The sequence below is a fragment of the Nematolebias whitei genome, chromosome 14 (genome assembly GCF_014905685.2).
Source record: "Nematolebias whitei isolate Nwh7 chromosome 14, NemWhi1, whole genome shotgun sequence".
Lineage (NCBI taxonomy): Eukaryota > Metazoa > Chordata > Actinopteri > Cyprinodontiformes > Rivulidae > Nematolebias > Nematolebias whitei.
Window position 1 is genome coordinate 20665437 of NC_056511.1, and position 20816 is coordinate 20686252.

At 39.4% G+C, this 20816-nt stretch overlaps 2 protein-coding genes across 2 annotated transcripts; both read right to left on the minus strand.

The window, feature by feature from the left end:
* Nucleotides 1-816: 816 nt before the first annotated feature.
* LOC119420017 (thrombospondin type-1 domain-containing protein 1) lies at nucleotides 817-5711 on the minus strand. Its single transcript, XM_037687385.1, has 7 exons — nucleotides 5663-5711; nucleotides 4880-5265; nucleotides 4141-4777; nucleotides 2740-2901; nucleotides 2208-2604; nucleotides 1592-2126; nucleotides 817-1471 (listed from the first exon to the last, which is right to left on the minus strand). The coding sequence occupies exons 1-7, from the start codon at nucleotides 5709-5711 to the stop codon at nucleotides 818-820; spliced, it is 2820 nt and encodes a 939-aa protein (XP_037543313.1). The 3' UTR covers nucleotide 817.
* Nucleotides 5712-10443: 4732 nt separating this feature from the next.
* On the minus strand, nucleotides 10444-20646 carry vps36 (vacuolar protein sorting 36 homolog). The gene is made up of 14 exons (XM_037687386.1): nucleotides 20490-20646; nucleotides 20207-20275; nucleotides 19708-19778; nucleotides 15651-15765; nucleotides 15439-15528; nucleotides 13860-13946; nucleotides 13312-13344; nucleotides 13068-13145; nucleotides 11921-12055; nucleotides 11742-11807; nucleotides 11545-11609; nucleotides 10963-11047; nucleotides 10656-10732; nucleotides 10444-10525 (listed from the first exon to the last, which is right to left on the minus strand). The coding sequence occupies exons 1-14, from the start codon at nucleotides 20583-20585 to the stop codon at nucleotides 10444-10446; spliced, it is 1149 nt and encodes a 382-aa protein (XP_037543314.1). The 5' UTR covers nucleotides 20586-20646.
* Nucleotides 20647-20816: the final 170 nt, after the last annotated feature.

Sequence of the window (20816 nt, forward strand, 5' to 3'; positions counted from 1 at the left end):
ATACAGTACCTTCTAATGTACTTTTGACATAACATGATCTTTCTAACTATAGGTGTCATGCAGCCAACCTAAATGGAAATTTCTACCGCAGGGTGAAAAACAACGGGATAGTACAGGGGACCTGGAGAGGCTCGTGGTATTCTCTTAGACACGTCGCCATGAAGGTGCATCCCTTGGTTTTCTTGGAAACCGTGGGAAGTAGAGCAGGAGACATTTAAAAGCATCAGGCCTTAAAACAATGTGGGTAAAAGAACGAGGCAAGAAACACTCAGACATTTCTATTTTAATCGCTCCCTTTGCTTTATTTTTAAATTTGTCTTAAAATATCAACATGGCACCACATTAAAGTGCTGCAACCTTTTCTTTCTCTAAATGTATATTCCTATGACAATAAAACGAGCAGCATTTCAGCCACGCAAATGTTCCATGTCTTACCACCCTGAAACATACAAAGCTACCATAGATCTAACTTCTGTATATTGAGAATTAATCTGTACACAACAATTTTGCAAATGCTCATAAACTACAGATATGGTTCTCACTGCAATGAGCAGTGGGACTTCAAAGTATTGAAACAGCAGATTTAGTACTTTCACTGATATGACTTGTGTGTAACCAAACTAACTGATGAAGGTATGCATTCACATTAAACAGACTTAGTGTTACAGTAGTGGGCATACAGATTATTATTATTTTTTTAAATAAACCCAAAGACATATTATCTTTAAATGTAACATTATCATATAGTAATAACTGTTGTGTGGATACATAGCTGTCCATAAGGTAGGAGTTGTGACGAACATGTTCTAGGTTCCTCTCATGTGTTCTTTCCCTCTTCCTGTACAAATACTGAGAACAGATCCAAGTCCAGCATCCTCTCCTCTGCCTCACTCAGCCTGTAGGGAGAGACACTACAGTTGTAGTTTTTAGACTTTGGCAGAGAATGGCACCGCTCTTTCCTTGGCTCAGAAGGTGATACACTGAAGCTGGAGCTACGCTTGCGCCCATTGACTCCTGAGCAGGACTGAGCCTCCTTCAGCTTACGGGCCAGCATGTTCCTCTGGATAGGCGATGGGCCACGACGGTTCCAGTTCTGCTCCGCTTGATCCACACTTATTTGGTTCGCTTTATGAAATCTGGGAATTCCTGAGGGTGGACCCCCAATTCTTGAGGCTGACGCTCCACCTTCTGGGCCACCAGCCTTTACTCTTACTGCTGTTCCACTGAGGTGTGCGTCAGCAGGTTTCTTGGATGCTAATAGGCCATTTGTGTTTGTTCTTGTGTGTTTGAATTGATTATCAAGTAAAGAAACTGGTGTTTCCATCCAAGGCTTTTTATGGTCATTTAACTGGGGTTTGGCTTTAACCCACTCCGAGACTGTATGCTCTGGAATGGGGTTTGAACGATGTGGTTGTCTCTCCCATTCTCTTTTGGTCCAAACACTTCCTTCTGGAAGCATACAAGAGCCCACCTGAGAAGGACAATGTGAGACCACACGTTAATTCATTTCAACCATAGGCTGTGCAAATTTAAAATATGTAAACTGAATGCAGCCAAATAAAAATACAATAATTAAAGATGCACAGTTGACCTGAGTCATGCTTCTTTCTCTGAACTGTCTGGAGTGAGCTGGTGACATCAGCTGGGGTTTGGAGTCATTAAAACTTGAGGTGCGCCTGAAGTGTGGATTCTTATGGCAGGTGTTTTCAGACAAAGCATCTCCTCCTTGGCCTGCCAATCCACTCCTCTTTACCATTTCTACCCAATCAGCGGTGCGTTCTTGACAATTTGAGCTTCTCCTACTTGAATGAGCAGAGACATGTGGACCTAGAACGAGCTCCAATCTGGGACTCAGTCTGTCTGACGTAACTTTTGAGGTCTCCTGCAATAGCTCCGATAAGGGTGTTGCAATACAAAGCTGATTCTGATTAACGTTGTCGTGCGGTCCCAAGGGAAGGGCAACATGAGCAAATTCTGTCAGGGTGGAAAAAGGGGAGGTAGTGGGTGAGGCAGATGTTTCTCCCATGGTGTTGACGACAGGGCTGGAGGAGACATGGTATAGCTGTGTGGCCTCTTTTAACCCCTTCTTCTTCATTTCTTTTAACTGCTGCTGAGCCAACCGGTACCTATACAGAAAATCTTGTAAAGACTGGGTAAAGGTCAAATCCATTTGGTAACAATTAAAGTAAACAAATATGTAAACATACCCAAATATCGGTGGTAAAACCTTCTGGCCTGTGGGAGACAGCCTTTCTGGGTCCTGTGAAAGTGACATCACCAGAGACTGAGTTCGAAAGGAGGGTCTGTCCTTCTGGGAACTGATGTCCCCTGATGGGCCATGACCATCACACAAGCTGGGCCTTTGGAGACTGTGGCCACAGATGGAGGCCTCATCTGAAAGTTTGCGCCCCCCAGGGGAATGCATGGAACCTCCATGAACTGAGCTGCACTGAGGTGCACGACAAAGCTTTTTCCACACCGTTACCACAACGGTAGTCGTGATCACAGCCAAGCAGAGGAAAATAGACAGCACCACAATCATGTTTCCATCGAGGGGTTGAACTCCATCAGGTACAGGGTAGAGAGATGTAGGAGAAGATAACTCTGAGAAGTGAAGATAAACATTAGTCTTTGCTTATTGCTAAAAGCAGGCATCATAAACTGAAAGAGGCTGGTTTTACTACACTGGATGACCTCTAAATAATTGAAAGTTTGTAAAGTTAGTGTGAGGAAACTGACCGCTGCAGTCTTCCAGTGAGCATAGAGACTGCTCCTTCATCATTCCCGTGCAATGCACTCCTCGTACACCTGAGGGCAGTAAACAATCACGCACTCGCTCCCTCACCCCCTCTCCACAGCTCACACTGCACACGCTCCACGACTGCCAGGGCCCCCAAGATTCTGCATTGACAATGAGAAAATGAAAAGCCAGGATTAGCACTTTATTCTAACCTGCCATATTACGCAACATGATCAGACAAAAACACTGGCTTTCAACATGACTGCTTAATGCTGGGGGCAATTTAAAATAAAATGCAGACATAACACACAGCTGAAAAATACAATATTTTGTATATTCTTTCAACCAATGGGGTTGCAGTTTTTTATTGACAATTTCAACAGAGTATCTATGAAATACTGAGTTGGTGACCTTACTTTTCAAATGCTTATTAGTGCAGATTTTAAATTATGCTGTGATAAACTGTGTTGACCTTGTTATGGCTTATTTAGAAGAAACTCAGTAGTAAAGTGCACTTTCAAAACATAATCGTTTTCATACAGTTGCAGCAAATATATCAAGAAAAAAATGTGACGACGACGTTTTTCAGGCATAGTGTGTCACCCTAACCAGCAGTCAATGTGCGAGAGGCAGGGGACACCCTGGACAGGTTACAAGTCCATCGTGGGGACACATCGAGACAACCATTCACTCTCTCACTCACCCCTAGGGACAATTTTGGGTTACCAATCATCATGTTTTTGTTGTGTGGGAGGAAACTGGAGTACCTGGAGAAAACCCACGCATGCACGGAGAGAACATGCAAACTCCACGCAGAAAAGCCCCTAGCTGGGATTTGAACCGGCAATCGCCTCACAGAGAGGCAGCAACTCTACCAACTGTGCCACCGTGCCAGCATTTTTGGACACAATAGCGCAAATAATCATTAAACAGCCATTAATTCAAAATGCAAACAAAAAAAAATATCATTCAAATATCTATCTATCTATCTATCTATCTATCTATCTATCTATCTATCTATCTATCTATCTATCTATCTATCTATAGATCGATAGATCGATAGATCGATAGATCGATAGATCGACTTATCGATAGATCGACTTATCGATAGATCGACAGATCGACAGATCGACAGATCGACAGATCGACAGATCGACAGATCGACAGATCGATAGATCGATAGATAGATAGATAGATCGATAGATCGATAGATAGATAGATAGATCGATAGATAGATAGATATAGTAATTTCTAAGCAGGTAAAAAATAGCTTACAGCTGAGTTATTTCCTAAGAAACTCCTCCTCTCATACTGACAACACTGAGCTACAAAGAGAAGTAAAGCTCTGCTAAAGTGTATACAGCTGCAAAAAATGAGTGTATATGTCTGTTAGATCTCACCTGCACTCCTGTAGACAACCAGACACGTCTGTGTCGAGCTGGGGGAATGGCTGAGGTTGAAAACAAAATGAAAGCAGTACTTGTTTTTCCCTGGGTAAAACAAAGAGCAGTTGAATTCAGTCTCATTCTGTCCTTGAGTCAACCAGTTGGCAGCCAAAGGAGGATAAGAAGGTTCCTCTGGTCCAAACTCCATCACTGCAGAGGCAGCACCGCCTCTTCCAACATCTGCATCGCTGTACAGCAACACTTTACCGTTGATGTAAGCGCACGGTGGCGATGTTATTTTAACAGTCACTGTTCCCTCACAGCCACGCTTGTAAGCATGGGCGTTTTCCACCAGCAGTTTATAGGAGAAAATGCGTGACAGGTAGAGAGGTCCAGAGCTCTTTACTTCTTGAGCTGTATGCGGCGACTTCAAAGCCACTTTTATAAAGTCCTTCTCAGTAAATGGGAACGTACAGGGCAGCTGAACACTCTGGGAACGGAGGGGTTTGATTATTTTTCTTGTGGTAGCTTGAATCTTGTCAGTGGCGTTCCTCCCTATCTGGTTGGACTCCATGTAGTTCACTTCTAAGAAGAGGGCGGAGTCAGTGCTGCTGGAGCAAGCCCGAAACTGCTCATTTGTGGATATCCCAACCTGGAGAGAGAATAACACAAATAATATTTTTTTATATTGTGTTACAGTACAATAAAACCAAACTGATGTGTAAAGTTAAACAAATGATCTTGTTTATCTTGCCTGAAAAGACTGTGAGTGGTTTCCTGCTCTCTCCACAGCAATATGAAAGGTGGGCCACTGCACCTGTAGCTCAGAACTCCACCACCAGGTCGAGCTCTTTGTGCCAGTGCTTTCTGTTCTGTTTGCGTGAGAAACAGCTGCGATGCTAGTCTGCCTCATCAGGAACCGGAAAGTTCCTGCATACAGGAAGCAGGAACAATCGAGCTCCACCCTTCCAACCAGTTGGTTGCTGGGAAGAGTCCTGGTTAGAACGGTGGTGTTGGTTTCCATGTTGACCATAGAGAGGGTCGTGGTGCTGATATTGGAGTTTGTGTTGAAGTCTACAAGCACATTGCCATTGCTGAGGGCGACGTGAAACGAGGGCCAGATACTGAGCCCTGCAAAAGCTAAAAAAAAAAAAGTCTAAAAATGAAAAAAAATTGGAAAATGAAAGGAACCTTGGTCTGATCTTGTCCTCGATGACCACTTTTTAAAATTAATTTGCAGAAAATGACTTGTCTTTTAACATAGGTATATAAAGTTGTCTGATGTCTGAACTATATATATAAAAAAAGTGGAAACAAATTAGAAGCTTTTGTTTTCAAGTTGAGTCTGTTAGAGAAATGTAATTTAGTTTTTGACATAATTAAGCATCAAGAATATCTAACAATTTTAGTCTAAGATATTAATTTAGGAACTAGTAACTTGTCTTATACTACAATAGTTCTATATATGCCTCCTCTGTTAGATTTTTATGAAACATGAATCAACAAGAACTTTATTAAAACAATCTTTGTTTCTCACCATGTCCTACAAGCAGCAGAAAGGACAGCAGTGAAGCAGCCTGTGGCATTCCGATGTGTGTGCCTCTTCTTTTGTTGACACCACATGACCGTCTTATCCCAGCATCCTTCACCTCTAGAAATCAGAAGGAAAACAGCAAATAAAATAAAATAAAAAAAACCTATAATTTATAAAAGCAGCAATCTCAGACAAAAAAAGGGCAGGCAAAGTGTGTGCTTCCTTCTGAGGAATGAAGAACAGGACTTTATGAAACAGTAAACAGAGGTCCTCCTCTTCCTTCCATCCTCACAATGGGTTCAAGGAGTTGCCGTCATCACACAGTCGACATTCCTCTGAAAGACTTGGTTGACAACAAATAAACTAATTTGTATTTCGCTGGCTGCAAAAAAAATTTCTTGTAGATTTCCAAGAATACCTGATGTTTTCACAAAAAGAAATAAAGCAAGTATTTTTCAAGTCATGAGGCTCTAAATGAGTTTTTAAATGCTCCTCAGATATGTAATGTATATGTTTCTGCAGTGCCCAGGACTGAGATGACTTCTATTGTGACTTGGCGCTATTGAAATAACACAATATAATAAACTTAATAGTGTCAGTTCTAATTGCAACTCCACGTGCATGAAACAATGTATTTTTATTGATCCTGAAGGTTGAGTCTATATATAAAATATAATAAAAAGTCATGCAAACACTTTTTTCATACAGTCAGAGCTCCATTGTGTTAGTGTAAAAGTGTATATATGTTTTTGTTGGACATTTTCAGTACTTTTTTATGGTTCTAGTAAGGCTTTTGTCAAGACAAAACCCAAAAATGATCTCACATGTATGCATAAAATGTTTTCACATACAAAAAAAACCTTTGCAGAAATATTGAAGTCAGTTTCATGAACAAAATAAGTTGATTATATGTCGATTAGTGTGGACTCAGCTGGTACCAGATTAAATTATGTTCAATGTTCAATATTGCACTGATCAATAAAATCTCAACAAACTGGAAAAGAGCTTACTTTTTTAATGAGTAATTAATTAAAAGCAACTAGACTTTATTAAAAAATACTAAAGTGGTAGTAAAGTGTCTCCAATAGTACTTTCTAGCCCTAGCTAAATATTTTACTAGCAGTACTGTTTACACCTGCGGTTGTTGAAATTAATAATATTGTACTTACACGTCTTATCTCACGCATAATTTCTGTATTCTTCGTCGAACACAGCAGCTGCAGAAAAAATAGCATTTCCACGAGCGAGCTAAACATTTTCTTCAAATAAACACATGAAACAAATCGCCGACAATCAGCGCGAGGCAGCCAAAAGAGCAAGGCTGCGCGCGCATCTCGGGTTTGGGTTGACGCGCGTGCCAGAAGTCCCGCGCGCTCATAAATTGAAGTGATATCACTTCAGCGGATCCACCGACTATTTTCCACTCCATGACTTTTTTTTTTTAAAGCATTTAAAATTCATCCAGCTAGCCTCGTTTAAACTTATATACACGCAGCGTAGCAGTGGATACAAAAGCCAACTTTAAACTAAAGCAAACATTTACATTTTGATCTTTTTTTTTTTTTAATAGGGGTTTATCATTCACGAACTAAAATGAAGACATTCATTTGAAAGTAGTTCATTAAAGTTGGATTGTATCTATCAGCCATACTGAAAATCCTCAGTAATTAATAATGTGAATTTTAAAAATGTATACCTTCATGAGGGCTGGTGGAAAAGGTGCAGGACTTCAAGTACTTGAGGTCAACTGTCCAGGAAAATGGGGAGTGTGGTAAAAAGGTGAAAATGAGAGTCCAGGCAGGATGGAGTGGATGGGGAAAAGTTTCAGGAGTGATTTACAACAAAAAAGCATCAGCAAAGGACAAAGGAAAAGTTTACAAGCCAATGAATGGTGAAACCAGCGATGTTGAGACAGTGGCATCGACAAAAAGACTGGAGAAAGAACTGGAAGTGAATGAAGATGTTGAGGTTCTCCTTAGGAGTGAGAAGTTTGGAGAAGATTAGGAATGAGATCATCAGAGGTACAGCACAGGTTGAACAACTGGGAGATAAAGTTAGAGAGGCCAGACTGAGATGGTTTGGACATGTCCAGAGGAGGGACAGTGGGTATACTGGTAGCAGGATGTTAGAATTTCAGCTGCCAGGAAAAAGACAAAGAGGATGGCCAAAGAGAAGATGAATAGATGCAGTTTATCAAGTGTGTTTGCAGGCTCCTCTCTGAGGAAAAAACAACACTCTAACTCACAAACATTCATTTAACGTGACAAACATCCATAAACCTTTGACAGAATGCCCTTGACACTAAATGCCTGGTCTTCACAAAGCACTAATAGTGCACATATATTCATGCAATAATCGTACCTGTTAAGCTTTCTTGCAAGTTTCCAAGTAATCACCATAAAATTTGATAATTATTTCCACATTGACACCCCCACATAAAATGTATATTAGGTATTATTGTATCAGTGATATGAAACAAACATTAGGTGAACTGAGGTAAACAGCAGAGGTGTACCAGATGATTTCAAATTAAAATGATCCATTCTGTAGAATCATACATGAATCCCTCTTCAATATGAACTGCTTCAGCTCAGTCCTCAATATTTCCTGAACCAGCTGCGTTAATCTATTATCAATAAGAGAACCACACAGCAGGGGAATCTAATAAGGTTTACAGACTTTTTAAAACCTTTTTCTGCAGTTAGGCTTTTTACAGAATATATGTTCAAATAAAATGCTGCCAGGTAATACGATTAACCTGATCAAATTGTAGATTTAGTCTTATTTGTTTTTCTTTATATACTCCAACAAAACTGTCTGAATTTGATGGACAAGACAGAGGGGCAAACAAAATACTAAAACTGAAGCAGCAAGGTTAATAAAACATTTAGATTTTTTCAAAAAGAGGACAGGAGGACCAATTAGACTAACAGTTTAATGCAGAAAGTCACTTTTATGGTTAAACCAGTGGCTGGGGGTGTTTTATAACAGCATGCACTACAAAAGAAGTATATAAATATACAAACCGGATTCCAAAAAAGTTGGGACACTAAACAAATTGTGAATAAAAACTGAATGCAATGATGTGGAGATGGCAAATGTCAATATTTTATTCGTAATATAACATAGATGACAGATCAAAAGTTTAATCTGAGTAAATGTAACATTTTAAAGGAAAAATATGCTGATTCAAAATTTCACAGTGTCAACAAATCCCAAAAAAGTTGGGACAAGTAGCAATGAGTGGCTGGAAAAAGGAAATTGTGCATATAACGAACAGCTGGAAGACCAATTAACACTAATTAGGTCAATTGACAACATAATTGGGTATGAAAAGAGCTTCTCAGAGTGTCAGTGTCTCTCAGAAGCCAAGATGGTAAGAGGATCACCAATTCCACCATTGTTGCGCAGAAACATAGTGCAGCAATACCAGAATGGTGTTACCCAGCATAAAATAGCAAAGACTTTTAAGTTATCATCATCAACCGTGCATAACATCATCAAAAGATTCAGAGAATCTGGAACAATCGCTGTGCGTAAGGGTCAAGGCCGTAAAACTCTACTGGATGCTCGTGATCTCCGGGCCCTTAAACGTCACTGCACCTCAAACAGGAATGCCACTGTCAAGGAAATAACAGAATGGTCTCAGGAATACTTCCAGAAAGCATTGTCAGTGAACACAATCCACCGTGCCATCCGCTGATGCCAGCTGAAACTCTACAGTGCAAAGAGGAAGCCATTTCTAAGCAAGCTCCACAAGCTCAGACGTTTGCACTGGGCCAGGGGTCATTTAAAATGGACTGTGGCAAAATGGAAGACTGTTCTGTGGTCAGATGAGTCACGATTTGAAGTTCTTTATGGAACACTGGGACGCCATGTCATCCAGACCAGAGAGGACAAGGATAGCCCAAGTTGTTATCAACGCTCTGTTCAGAAGCCTGCATGACTGATGGTATGGGGTTGCATGAGCGCTTGTGGCATGGGCAGCTTGCATGTCTGGAAAGGCACCATTAATGCAGAGAACTATGTTCAGGTTCTAGAACAACATATGCTCCCATCTAGACGTCATCTCTTTCAGGGAAAGCCCTGCATTTTTCAACATGATACTGCCAGACCACATTCTGCAGCAATCACAACATCATGGTTACGTAGGAGAAGGATCCGGGTACTGAAATGGCCAGCCTGCAGTCCAGATCTTTCACCTATAGAGAACATTTGGCGCATCATAAAGAGGAAGGTGCGACAAAGAAGGCCCAAGACTATTGAACAGTTAGAGGCCTGTATTAGACATGAATGGGAGAGCATTCCTATTTCTAAACTTGAGAAAATGGTCTCCTCTGTCCCCAGACGTCTGTTGAGTGTTGTAAGAAGAAGGGGGGATGCCACACAGTGGTAAAAATGGACTTGTCCCAACTTTTTGGGGATTTGTTGATGCCATGAAATTTGGAAACAACAGATGTTTCCCTTAAAATGATACATTCTCTCAGTTTAAACTTTTGATCTGTGATTTGTGTTCTATTCTGAATAAAATATTAGATGTTGGCACCTCCACATCATTGCATTCAGTTTTTATTCACAATTTGTTTAGTGTCCCAACTTTTTTGGAATCCGGTTTGTAAGAATGAGGAAAATGTATATTTAGCAGAATGACACGAATAATGACCAACATTGAGACTGAATGAGTGTCACAAACCATGGTGCACATCTTTAATGATTGTTTTAATGCAGTGTCTAACTGCAAAAGTGCTATAGCCAAGTTATATTCCAACAATTATGTAAACAAATCAAAAAAGGTTTGCGTAGAATCTCAGACCCTCAACTGAGTCATCTCTGCACAGGTGGCCCATCTTCTCTGCTAGCATTAACCTGGAAATGAAAAATAAATAAGTGACAAGAAAAAGCAAAACGATGAGAAACAAGCAACTCGATGTTTTGATTGTTTTAACAATGTTCTTCAGCAGAACAGACGCATTATGAGCAAGTTACGTTAACGTACCGTTCTTTAGAAAGAAGAACAGAGAGACCGAGAAGCTTTGCAAACTCCTCTGCTGTCAGAGAGCCCTTTTCTGTCACCTGAGAACGAGAAAGAAAAAAATACATTTACCAGGTGGTGGAGGAGAATCAGAATCAACTTTATTGTCATTGCACCAGAGCACAACGAAATTACATTTCAGTACAGCCCGTCCAAGTAAAACATAAACAGACATGGGGAGACAGAGGTGTCTGAGGCTGTGACCTCGTGGGAGGCGCTGCCCTTTTCGTTTAGATAGAGGTGTTGTATGTTAGTAAGGATTCAAACTTACACTATCCAAAGCAGAGGCTATCATTTCCTCTTCACTGTGAGACTGCAGCTGGACCACCATGACACCGCTGTCAAACACTCGCAGCCTCCAGGAGAGACATGAGGGAAAAACAAGTCATTGTTTTCCGAGTCTAAAATCTGAGCATGACTCAATACAGAATCTGATTGGATAAAAAAAAAATCATATCCTGCAGCAAGCTGCATTAGACGTGCTACAGCTAGCTGCTACTGTTGACAAATTACTATGTAAAAGAGTATAGTGCATATTTAATAGTAATTACAAATATAGTTCCAGCTTCATTTAGCTAAAATGTTTAAATGCACTGGAACCAGTATTGCAAAGCAACAGGGAAACAGGCCAGTGTTTTTCTAAAGCCATGAGTAACAGGAAGTAACAGGAAGTAACAGGAAATGACGGCTGCAGAAGCCAGGACACCCTTTCCCACAACAGGAAGTCAGGCAGGAAGAGCCTGGCCTCTCTGCAAGCCAGGCAACAGCCTCATCCATTACAATAAACACACAGTCTGCCTTATGAGCACACACAGATCATTTAAAGTGTGCAACAAAAACAGGTCATACTCACCTCAGTGGGAGCTTCAATGACTCAAACATTTTGCAGGCATTTAACAAATCTTCTGGAGATAAAAGCTACGAGGAAAAAAAAAGAAGACTAAATACATGTACTGATGAGATGTGTAGCCGAATCAGCTGGACTCAACATGCAGACATGCTAATGAACTGTGACAGGTTTGGTGAATGAGTTTGTCACGGGAGCATCACCTCCATTCCTCTTGCACGGTTGACAAGACAGTAAACTTCTGTAAGAGCCATCATCCCTCCACGCTCCTGAGGGGGGAGGGAGCAACAGGAAGAACGTATGAGAAGAAAAATATATTATGTACAAAAAAGTACTAGAATGTGTTTTGAATCTTTTTGGATGTAGAACGGTTGACACACACCTCTAGAGGAGCCTGCAGCATGTCTCCTAACTGCTTGGCCAGCTGCATGTGATAATGTGTGCCTGATCCGTGGGTTTCCCTGGTAACGGGATTAGCAATACCCATGCTCAAGAGGTAGGACTTAAACCGTATTGTCTGTAAAACAAAATAATTTCAGATTTAATAAGTATCATTCTACTTTGTGTGCATTAAAGGATACAGAATGTACTAAAAGGCATCATGTGTACACTAGGGGTTGAACGACTACATACTTTTTAAACTCAACATTAACATAATAAAACTCGAGTAGAACTCGAGTACTTCATGACGTCATAGGATCTCAAGATGCAAAAATAAAAAAAATTAATAAAACCGCAAAAAAGGTCATTATTTACAAAAAATGACCAACAAAACATTGGGAGCATATATTATGCTCCTACCATTTATCATACTGCAAATAAGTCACAGGAAATCTAAAACTATTAGTTACTATTATTAAGCTGCAAAAGTGAAAGAAACGTGCTGCACGTCAAAAACAAAACTAAAAACAGTGGGGCGGACGACCACTATGCACCACCGCCCACAGTGTTGTGCATTAGGTTTAGTTTTAGAGATTAATATGTTTATAGGTTTTTATAGGTTTAGAGATTAATATTTTTTGCTTTTAGTTTGTGAAACAAGGTCAGAGGAAGCTGGTTCGGTCAATGGACCTGGTGTTACGCCACATTCTGTGACCTGCAACAATGCATAAAACACCGCCCCCTTCGGTCACAATATATGGTGGTCACAGAATATGGTATAACACCGGTTCACACCGAGCTCCAAACAGTCAGGAAGTTGACTCATTTTCTGTTTCCTTACGGTAGTTGAACCGGAAGATTTATCTTTAGTGAAATATTTCCACACTATTGATGCATTTCTACCTGTTTGCCAAGACTGGGCCTGCTCCGCTCAGTCCATCTGCTGGGAGGAATCCATTTTGTAACCCGCGCCCGGTGCGGATCACGTGACACGTGACGCAATGATGTCACCACGAATACTCGACGTGAAATTTAAAAACTCTATAATGTCCTATGAATCGGCGTGCCGATTACTCGAGTAGTCTGTTAAAGCCCTAGTGTACACAAATAAAGACTTTTAGGAGTAACAACTCCAGCTGGTTAGATACCTCATCCTCTGTTATGTCTCCCTGCTTATCTTTGATCTTGGTGGCGATGGATCTGGACAGCTCCACCATCTCTTTAGCCTGTCGGAAAGATAATCGTTTAGCAACATGTGTATGAGGTTAAGTGTATTTAATACTCCAAAAGTGTAAGCAATCATGTAGTATAACTTTGAGTTGACAAAATGTAACTTATAACTTCAAAAGCATGGGATAAAATGTTATAGATTACAACAAAAGCATCCTTTACCTTCACCATCAGCTTACTGAGGTCCTCAAAGGCCTGAAAACAATAAAGGTGCTCAGAAATACTCACAGTTAGGAAAACAAAGTTTTAGTTCAAGATCATTTTTTTAATTCCATTACACAGACCCCACTCCCAATATTTGGCAAGTTGGCGTTGCAATATGCTGAAGATTGTCAGTCTTTCAGAACATGGTTAATTAATAAATAAAAAGGTTGGAAAACCAAAGTGCACTCCTGTTCTATAGCTGAAGACGTTTTGCTTCCCATCCTGGAGGTTGTATCAGTTCAAAATGTCTGGAGAGCGTGGAAAACTTTTTCATAACGATGAGAGTTCTTATGTTGTACTTGGATTCAGCTGCAAACTAGACTCAAAACCAACATCAATACTGGCAAGAATTATTTTACAATCTTTTCATGTATTTTATTTCTAACAGAATAAAACAATGACGGAAATAAAAATGTTTATAAAAAATGTGTTGAACCACATTTAACATAGTGTTGTGTTGTTACATGATTTAACTTTTGACATTTCCTCTGCAATGGAGAATTTACCTCAGAAATATTCTTGTCTGTTTCTTTTCTCTTCTCCTCTATCTTCCTTTCAATGCCGACAATTCCCACAGCGCGTGTCCTTCCTGTCTACACGACCGTTCAGGAAAGAAAATGATACAGTTAAACTCAAAGTTGTTTTTTTATTGTAAAAACTTGCAAAGGACTTCATTTAAACAACAAAAACAAAACTCCGGGTAGTTAGAAGATTTATAGACATACATTTGAATGTGTTTGAAGTGTTTTAAGCTAGATAAAAAGTTTTATTTGTATTTATTTTGAGACAAATGACTTATTGCAGATGAAGTAACCGATAGAAACAAAGACACTATTTTTCCGGACAAAGCAAAAATGATTTAGCTGCTCAAGGCAACAACTGTAATTTGATTTTGAACAAGAGACTAAAAATACAGAAAAACACTGCCATCTAGTGGAGCACATTTTAAATTGCAAGCAAATGAAAAGTTTACACAAAACTTATAAAAAGTGCTTGTATTGCAATTGTTTGTTTTCTGGGTGTCCAAAAACTTATTTAAGAGGTCTTCAGTTAGTCCAAAATGCTGCTGCCAGAGTTTTAATGAGTTGATGATAAAGATCATATCTCTCCAGTTTTAACTTCTCTCCATTCATTCCCTGTCAAATCCAGAATTGAATTCAAAATCTTACTTCTAACCTACAAAGCCCTCAACAACCTAGCCCCATCTTATATTACAGATCTTATTGTTCCATATTTTCCTAACAGAGCACTTCGTTCTCAGACTGCAGGTTTACTTGTGGTTCCTAGAGTTTCCAAAAGCAGAATGAGAGGAAGATCTTTCAGTTATCAGGCTCCTCTCTTGTAGAACCAACTTCCAGTATCTGTCTGTGAGGCTGACACATTGTCCAGTTTTAAGACTGGGCTTAAGACTTTCCTTTTTGACAAATCCTATAGTTATGGTTGGTTTGGGTTTCCTGAGCTGTCCCTTAAGTTATGCTGCTATAGGCTTAGACTGCTGAAGGACAAACTGACCACATTTCTTCACTCTGCTGCTGTCTTTACTTGCTCTACTCTATCTGTTTTGTATTTGTAATTGTTCTATGCTTGACATGTTTTTGTCTTTGTTCCAGTAGGAGGTACACCTGCACCTAAACCTGCACCTGCCATTCTGTGTTCATTTGTTTCTCCTTCCTGTTCCTCTCAAACCCAGCCAGTCGAAGCAGATGGCTGCTCGTCCTGAGCCTGGTTCTGCTGGAGGTTTCTTCCTGTTAAAAGGGTGTTTTTCCTTTCCACTGTTGCCTTCGTGCTTGCTCAAGATGGGAGACTGAGACAAAGTGAAGATTCAACGAGTCTGCTGGCTTCCTTCCTCAGATAGACAACTTATACTAATTGGCTTTTGTATGTACTGTATGTGAATGATTGTGTTCTGTGCCCCGAGACAACTTCTGTTGTGACTTGGCGTTATATAAATAAACTGAATTCTGTTTAGATATTCAGGTGTACGATTTGATGGTAAAGCAATCCCATTTTACCTTCTGTAATCTGTAAAAAAAATAATAAAAAGATCATGGTGAAATGAGGAAAGTTGTTTGATCAGTGTCTTACCTGAGACCCAGCTCCAGTGGAAATGGGTTGTGAAACTGGTGTATTCTCCCATCTTCTCTGTGTCATCTCCTCTGTTAGTCTCCTGTAAAACTGTAATGAAAAACACTGTATCACTTCCAGACAATGAAGAATGAAAAACAAACAAGGAATGATAAAGTAAAGAGGAAGTAAAGAAAAAAAAAAATTCCAGCTTTGAGATAATATTTAATTACCTCAATTTGCCCGTGTTCTTTAAAAGACATCTTGATGTAGGAGAACTTGCTGTTCTGTAAGGGACCGGGTTCCTTACTGGCAGCAGAAGGATGCAGATGGACAACTATTTTTGCACTACAGGGTAAGAAATACAAGAAATTTAGTTTTATTTTTGTGAAAATGTTTTTTTTTTTTGTAAACACTGACTTCAAAAACAGTTATTTAATAAAATGAAAAGAGCAAAATTGACCAAGGACCCTTCCATTTGCTTTTGTTCAAATGTTTAAACATATTCCACCATCTGGAGTCTATCCCTCCATTATCATGCTCGAACTACTACTTATGAGATGATCAAGTTTTATCTTTCAGATAACTACAAGTGATGACAGCTGAACAATCAGCATTACTGAAATGCTCATTTTTAAGCTTCTCTAAACATTTGCCACTGAATCCTTATTGTAAGTTTTAAAAATCAAAATGCTGCTCGTTGCCCTGTCACACTATCGTTTTAGAGAATCAATGAAAAAAAGTCAAACATGTTGGTGTAAGTCACGTAAGTTAGATGTAATTTTGGAATAAGCTTCAAGCATATTGATATACTGTATAATTGCAAATTAATGATAATTTACATGCACAAAATTTTCAATGTTTGCCGACGTGTTGCTCATAAGTTCGGCATAAGTTCCAGGTATGGAACAGGTAAGTTTAGTGTAAGTTCACACATGTTTGTAAGGTACTTATAACTTCACATACGTTGGGAACCAGCTGGTGAAGCAGATACAAAACATATTCATGCGTTCCACCTCAGACACAAAGACAAACACTCCTCCGCTTTTTCACAGAGATGAAGAACAGGCAAAGGGGAGGAGAGCAGCTCAAGAGAGGGGGATTCCCCACTTGACAAACACGTGGTCGCAGTGTTGCCAGGTGTACGATAATTATCACATTTGTAGACAATTTTGCCATCTGTATGATGTACGATCAATAATTCCAAAAAAGGCCAAACATACGATAATTTGACCATTCCGTGAATGTGTGGTTGTAATCAGTTGTCGTCAGCCTCTCGCAACTGTCTGTCAGAATTTTTTTGTGAACCCTGAAGGCATCTGTGTCCGCAAACAGATGCACGATTGGCTGGAAATTCCAGAATAGTCCGCTGCGCCTGCCCCATGAGTGAGGAAAAGAAAAAAAGAAAAGAAGAAGAAGCAGAGTCGGTCTGGAAGCGGACCCATCACTACTATAGTGCATCAATAGATTTGTTATTTTGGTTATGATGGGTGTATGATAATTTCCCTCAAAATACGATAATTTTATGTTTAGTACGATAATCCTACATTTCTCACCTGGCAACACTGCGTGGTCGTGAAGTACATTGTGCGCAATGACTCCACTGTGGTGCGGCTCTATTGAACAGCTCTATGAAGCAAACAGATTGTCAAGATCCAGCTCCCATCATAAAGGCATATATCCCATCGCCTACTACTTTATATACAAGTGAACCACTAAATGCTGACAAAAAACGCTGGCTGTAAATTGAAAACAGGAGGTTTTCTCACCAAACAACTGTTGTTTATCTGAATTTGGCCTCCCCGCTGGCCTTCGATAGGCCAACTTATCTCAAATTGCTCCTGGAGGATACGTAAACTAAAAGCTCTGCCTGCCCCCACTCCTGAGGACACCCGTGGCCTTATCACAACCATGATGCTGATAGACACTGTACCATCTTATCAAAACTTTGGAACTTTCTGAAGTGTTTATGGATAACTCACCGGCTTCGTCGACCTCTATGCATAAATGTAATATAATGTCATTGTATGTTGCTGCTTTATATTGCGAGGTCTTTTTTTTTTTTTACAGTTTTCCGGACAGGAAATAGAGTGAGACATGATTTTTTTTTTGGCTTCCTACATCCTGGTGTTCTCTTTTTCTCATCTGCCTGTATGTTGTCTCTCTTTTAAATGAGTCTTGGAGGCTCAATGGGAACTAACGTTTATAAATAACGGTCTAATAATAAAAAATTTAAAAAACACTTTCAGTAAGTTCTAGAGTCGTCAGCTAAATGTTTAATAGGTCAATATAAGTTGTAGAATAGTCTGATATGTTAAATATGTGTTAGAAGTCAGTTGCTCATGGGTTATAAATAAATATGCTTCACAATTGTCCAGCAGGTTTCTGACGTATGTGAACTTATGTAACGTGTGAGAACTCATACTGCTGTATTCCTGTAACGTATGCCAAACTTATCAGCAACAAGTTGGCATTTGCAGAAAATTTTGTGCAAAATTATTGGCTGGCATCAGCATATTAAAAAAAAAAAAAAGCCAAAGTATATCAGTGTGCTGGTAGCTTATTCAAAACTTACACCTAACTTATATAACTTACATCAACGTGTGTCTAGAAAAATTGGTTCTTCGGCACATCGACTGCATGATCCCGGATACTGTCGACCCTCTCAAGTTTGCCTATTGCCCTAATCCATCAGTGGATGATGCAGCAGCAATAGCCCTACACCATACACTGTAACACCTGGAAAGCAGCAGAACATATGCCAGGATACTCTTCATGGACCATAGTTCGGCTTTCAATACCATCTGCCTGGGCAAACTAATAGAGAAGCTGACAGACCTCAGCGTCCTGACTCCCACCTGCAACTGGATCCTGACAGACCACAGACGGTGAGAATGAGAGGACGGGTGTCGGCTGAGCTTACAGTCAGCACAGGATCCCTGCAGGACTGTTGCATCAGCCCAAAACTATTTATCCTGTACACCTATGACTGTGTCTCCACCCAGCATAACACCATCGTTATTAAATATGCAGATGACACCACTTTATTGGGGCTCATCAAGGGGGGAGATGAGTCAGGATACAAAATCTTAGTAGATAACATTATTACCTATGGAGAAAAAAAATGACCTCATCCTAATATAGACAACACCAAATAAATCATATTGAACTTCAGGAAGAACCCTCCTCTTTACAGCCTCTCCTCATTAAAAGGACTGAGGTAGGGAGGGCTGATAGTCATATATTCCTGGGTTACATCAGACCTGAGCTGCTCTTACAACACCACCGTGAAAAAATCCCAGCAAAGGCTTTACTTCATTTGGCTGCTCAGGATAGCTGGTTTGACTGTAGGAATCACTGTCTGATATAGGAACACCACACAAGCAGAAAGAAAGGCACTGCAAAAAGTAATAAAGACTGCAGAGAGGATCGTAAGGACAAAACTTCCTTCCATGGACTCAATGTACAAGCTGGACTCATCAAGGACTCACTCTATCCATCTTACTCTCTACTCAGACACACACAAAAAAAATCATAACTTGAGACAAAGTAAAGTGGACAGTATCATCAACCATCATACAAGTTTTTTTTTATATTTTTTTCCCTGCCACAGATAGACTGATGGAAAAATAAAACAACTACTGAACAGGTGCAATAATAGCCTTACTCTATCTAACTTAACTCGTCATGTAACATGGGAAGATGTAATCATAATCACTTTCTGTACAGTGTAGATATAATCTACTTTATTCTTTTTTAATTTAATCATTTTTGACTCTGAAAGAGCTTTGCACAAGAATTCTAACATGCCTGGATTGTTGACTTTATGCACAAATGGCAAATAAAGTATTCTGTACGTTGTGCTTGTCTGTTTTTATACACTGATGCTGTACGTCACTGTGTGACAGCCACCCCCATCATGGGACGCTCCAACATGCTCTGCATAAGTTCGGCACAAGCTACACTAACGTTGCTCGTGAGCTTTTCATATGACAAAAAATGTGGACATAAGCTTGTATAAATTATGTATAAACTAGGGATAAGTCCTGGATTATATATTCGTTCAATTCGTTACCAGTGCGATATGTATACAGTACGCTCAAGAAAGGTTTCCAGGTTGTTGTTGTTTTTTTATTCCATCTTCAGCGTATGCCAGTGTGTTGGACAAACTTTACATAAGTCAACACATGTTCTCTAAAACGTTATAGTGTGACAGGGCCTTTATATGCAAAACCTCATCCATGTTGTCTAAAAAATGTCTGTCTACAACACATAATCAGCATACTGTACCTCTTTCCTATTCCTGCAGCCTGCTCCTCAAAGAAAATGATCTGAGACAGGGGGATGGCCATGCAGCACTCCTACAAAAATAAAGAAAGAAATAAAAACTTAACTGGAATTAATTAGACTTATAAAGAATTTAATGTGTTGTTAATTTGATTGTTTTGGTTCCAGATTGAAAAATACAAACACAAAAAACACAGTGTGACAAAATAAAGCATCCAGTAAATGATGGGTGTGTCTTATTTAGTCTTAAAAGCTTATTTACGTTCATAGTCTGCGGCAGCCTGTGATACTTTTGTTAAACTTGAAAATTAAACAACAAAAATATATAAACATGAAGAAATAAGATAATGAAGAAAACACACATTTATCTGTTAAAGTCAGAGGGAAACTATTTCCTACTAAATTAAAATGGGGGATGCTCTCTCAGGCAAGAATAAACCATTTAAATTGGGATTTTTTGTTTTCGTCCTAACTGGTGTATTGGTGTTTAATATTTTCTTACATGATTCTTAATGTCCCTCCAGATCAGCCGATGGGTGCTTAACAAGGCAACTCCAACATCCAGTTTAGACTGTTAAAAAGACAGCAAGGCATACTTCGATATGTTAATTTCTCAAATCACGAGTAACAAAGATGTTACACAACACATTTACCATCCTAAACGCACTGGTTTTATGACTTTCATTTTAAAAAAGTGCTCGCTTATGATCAATCAAAAGTGTATTTCAGTGTTTCAATGCTAACTGTTGTCATCTTAAAACCCTTGTCATTAAACAAAACTATACCTTATCATCACCATCATACAGTCTGACACCGCTCTGTTGGATCACTAATGTTTCATTTATTTCTAAAAGTCCATTTGACCACGAAAACCTATCCATTTTTACTTTGTTTTGCAAAATCCGTCCTCTCTAACGCTTATTTTCGTTTACTTCCTGTAAGCTGTTCAGAATTTGCCTGTAAAAAAATAACACATTACTTAAAAGGAAAAGTAAGAGAAAAACAATTTTATTTATATTTGTAGTTATTTTGCCTTACATTTCTCTTTAATTTCTATTTACTTTTAGTTATGTTTTATTAATACCAATATTTTTTAAACAAAATGGATTTTT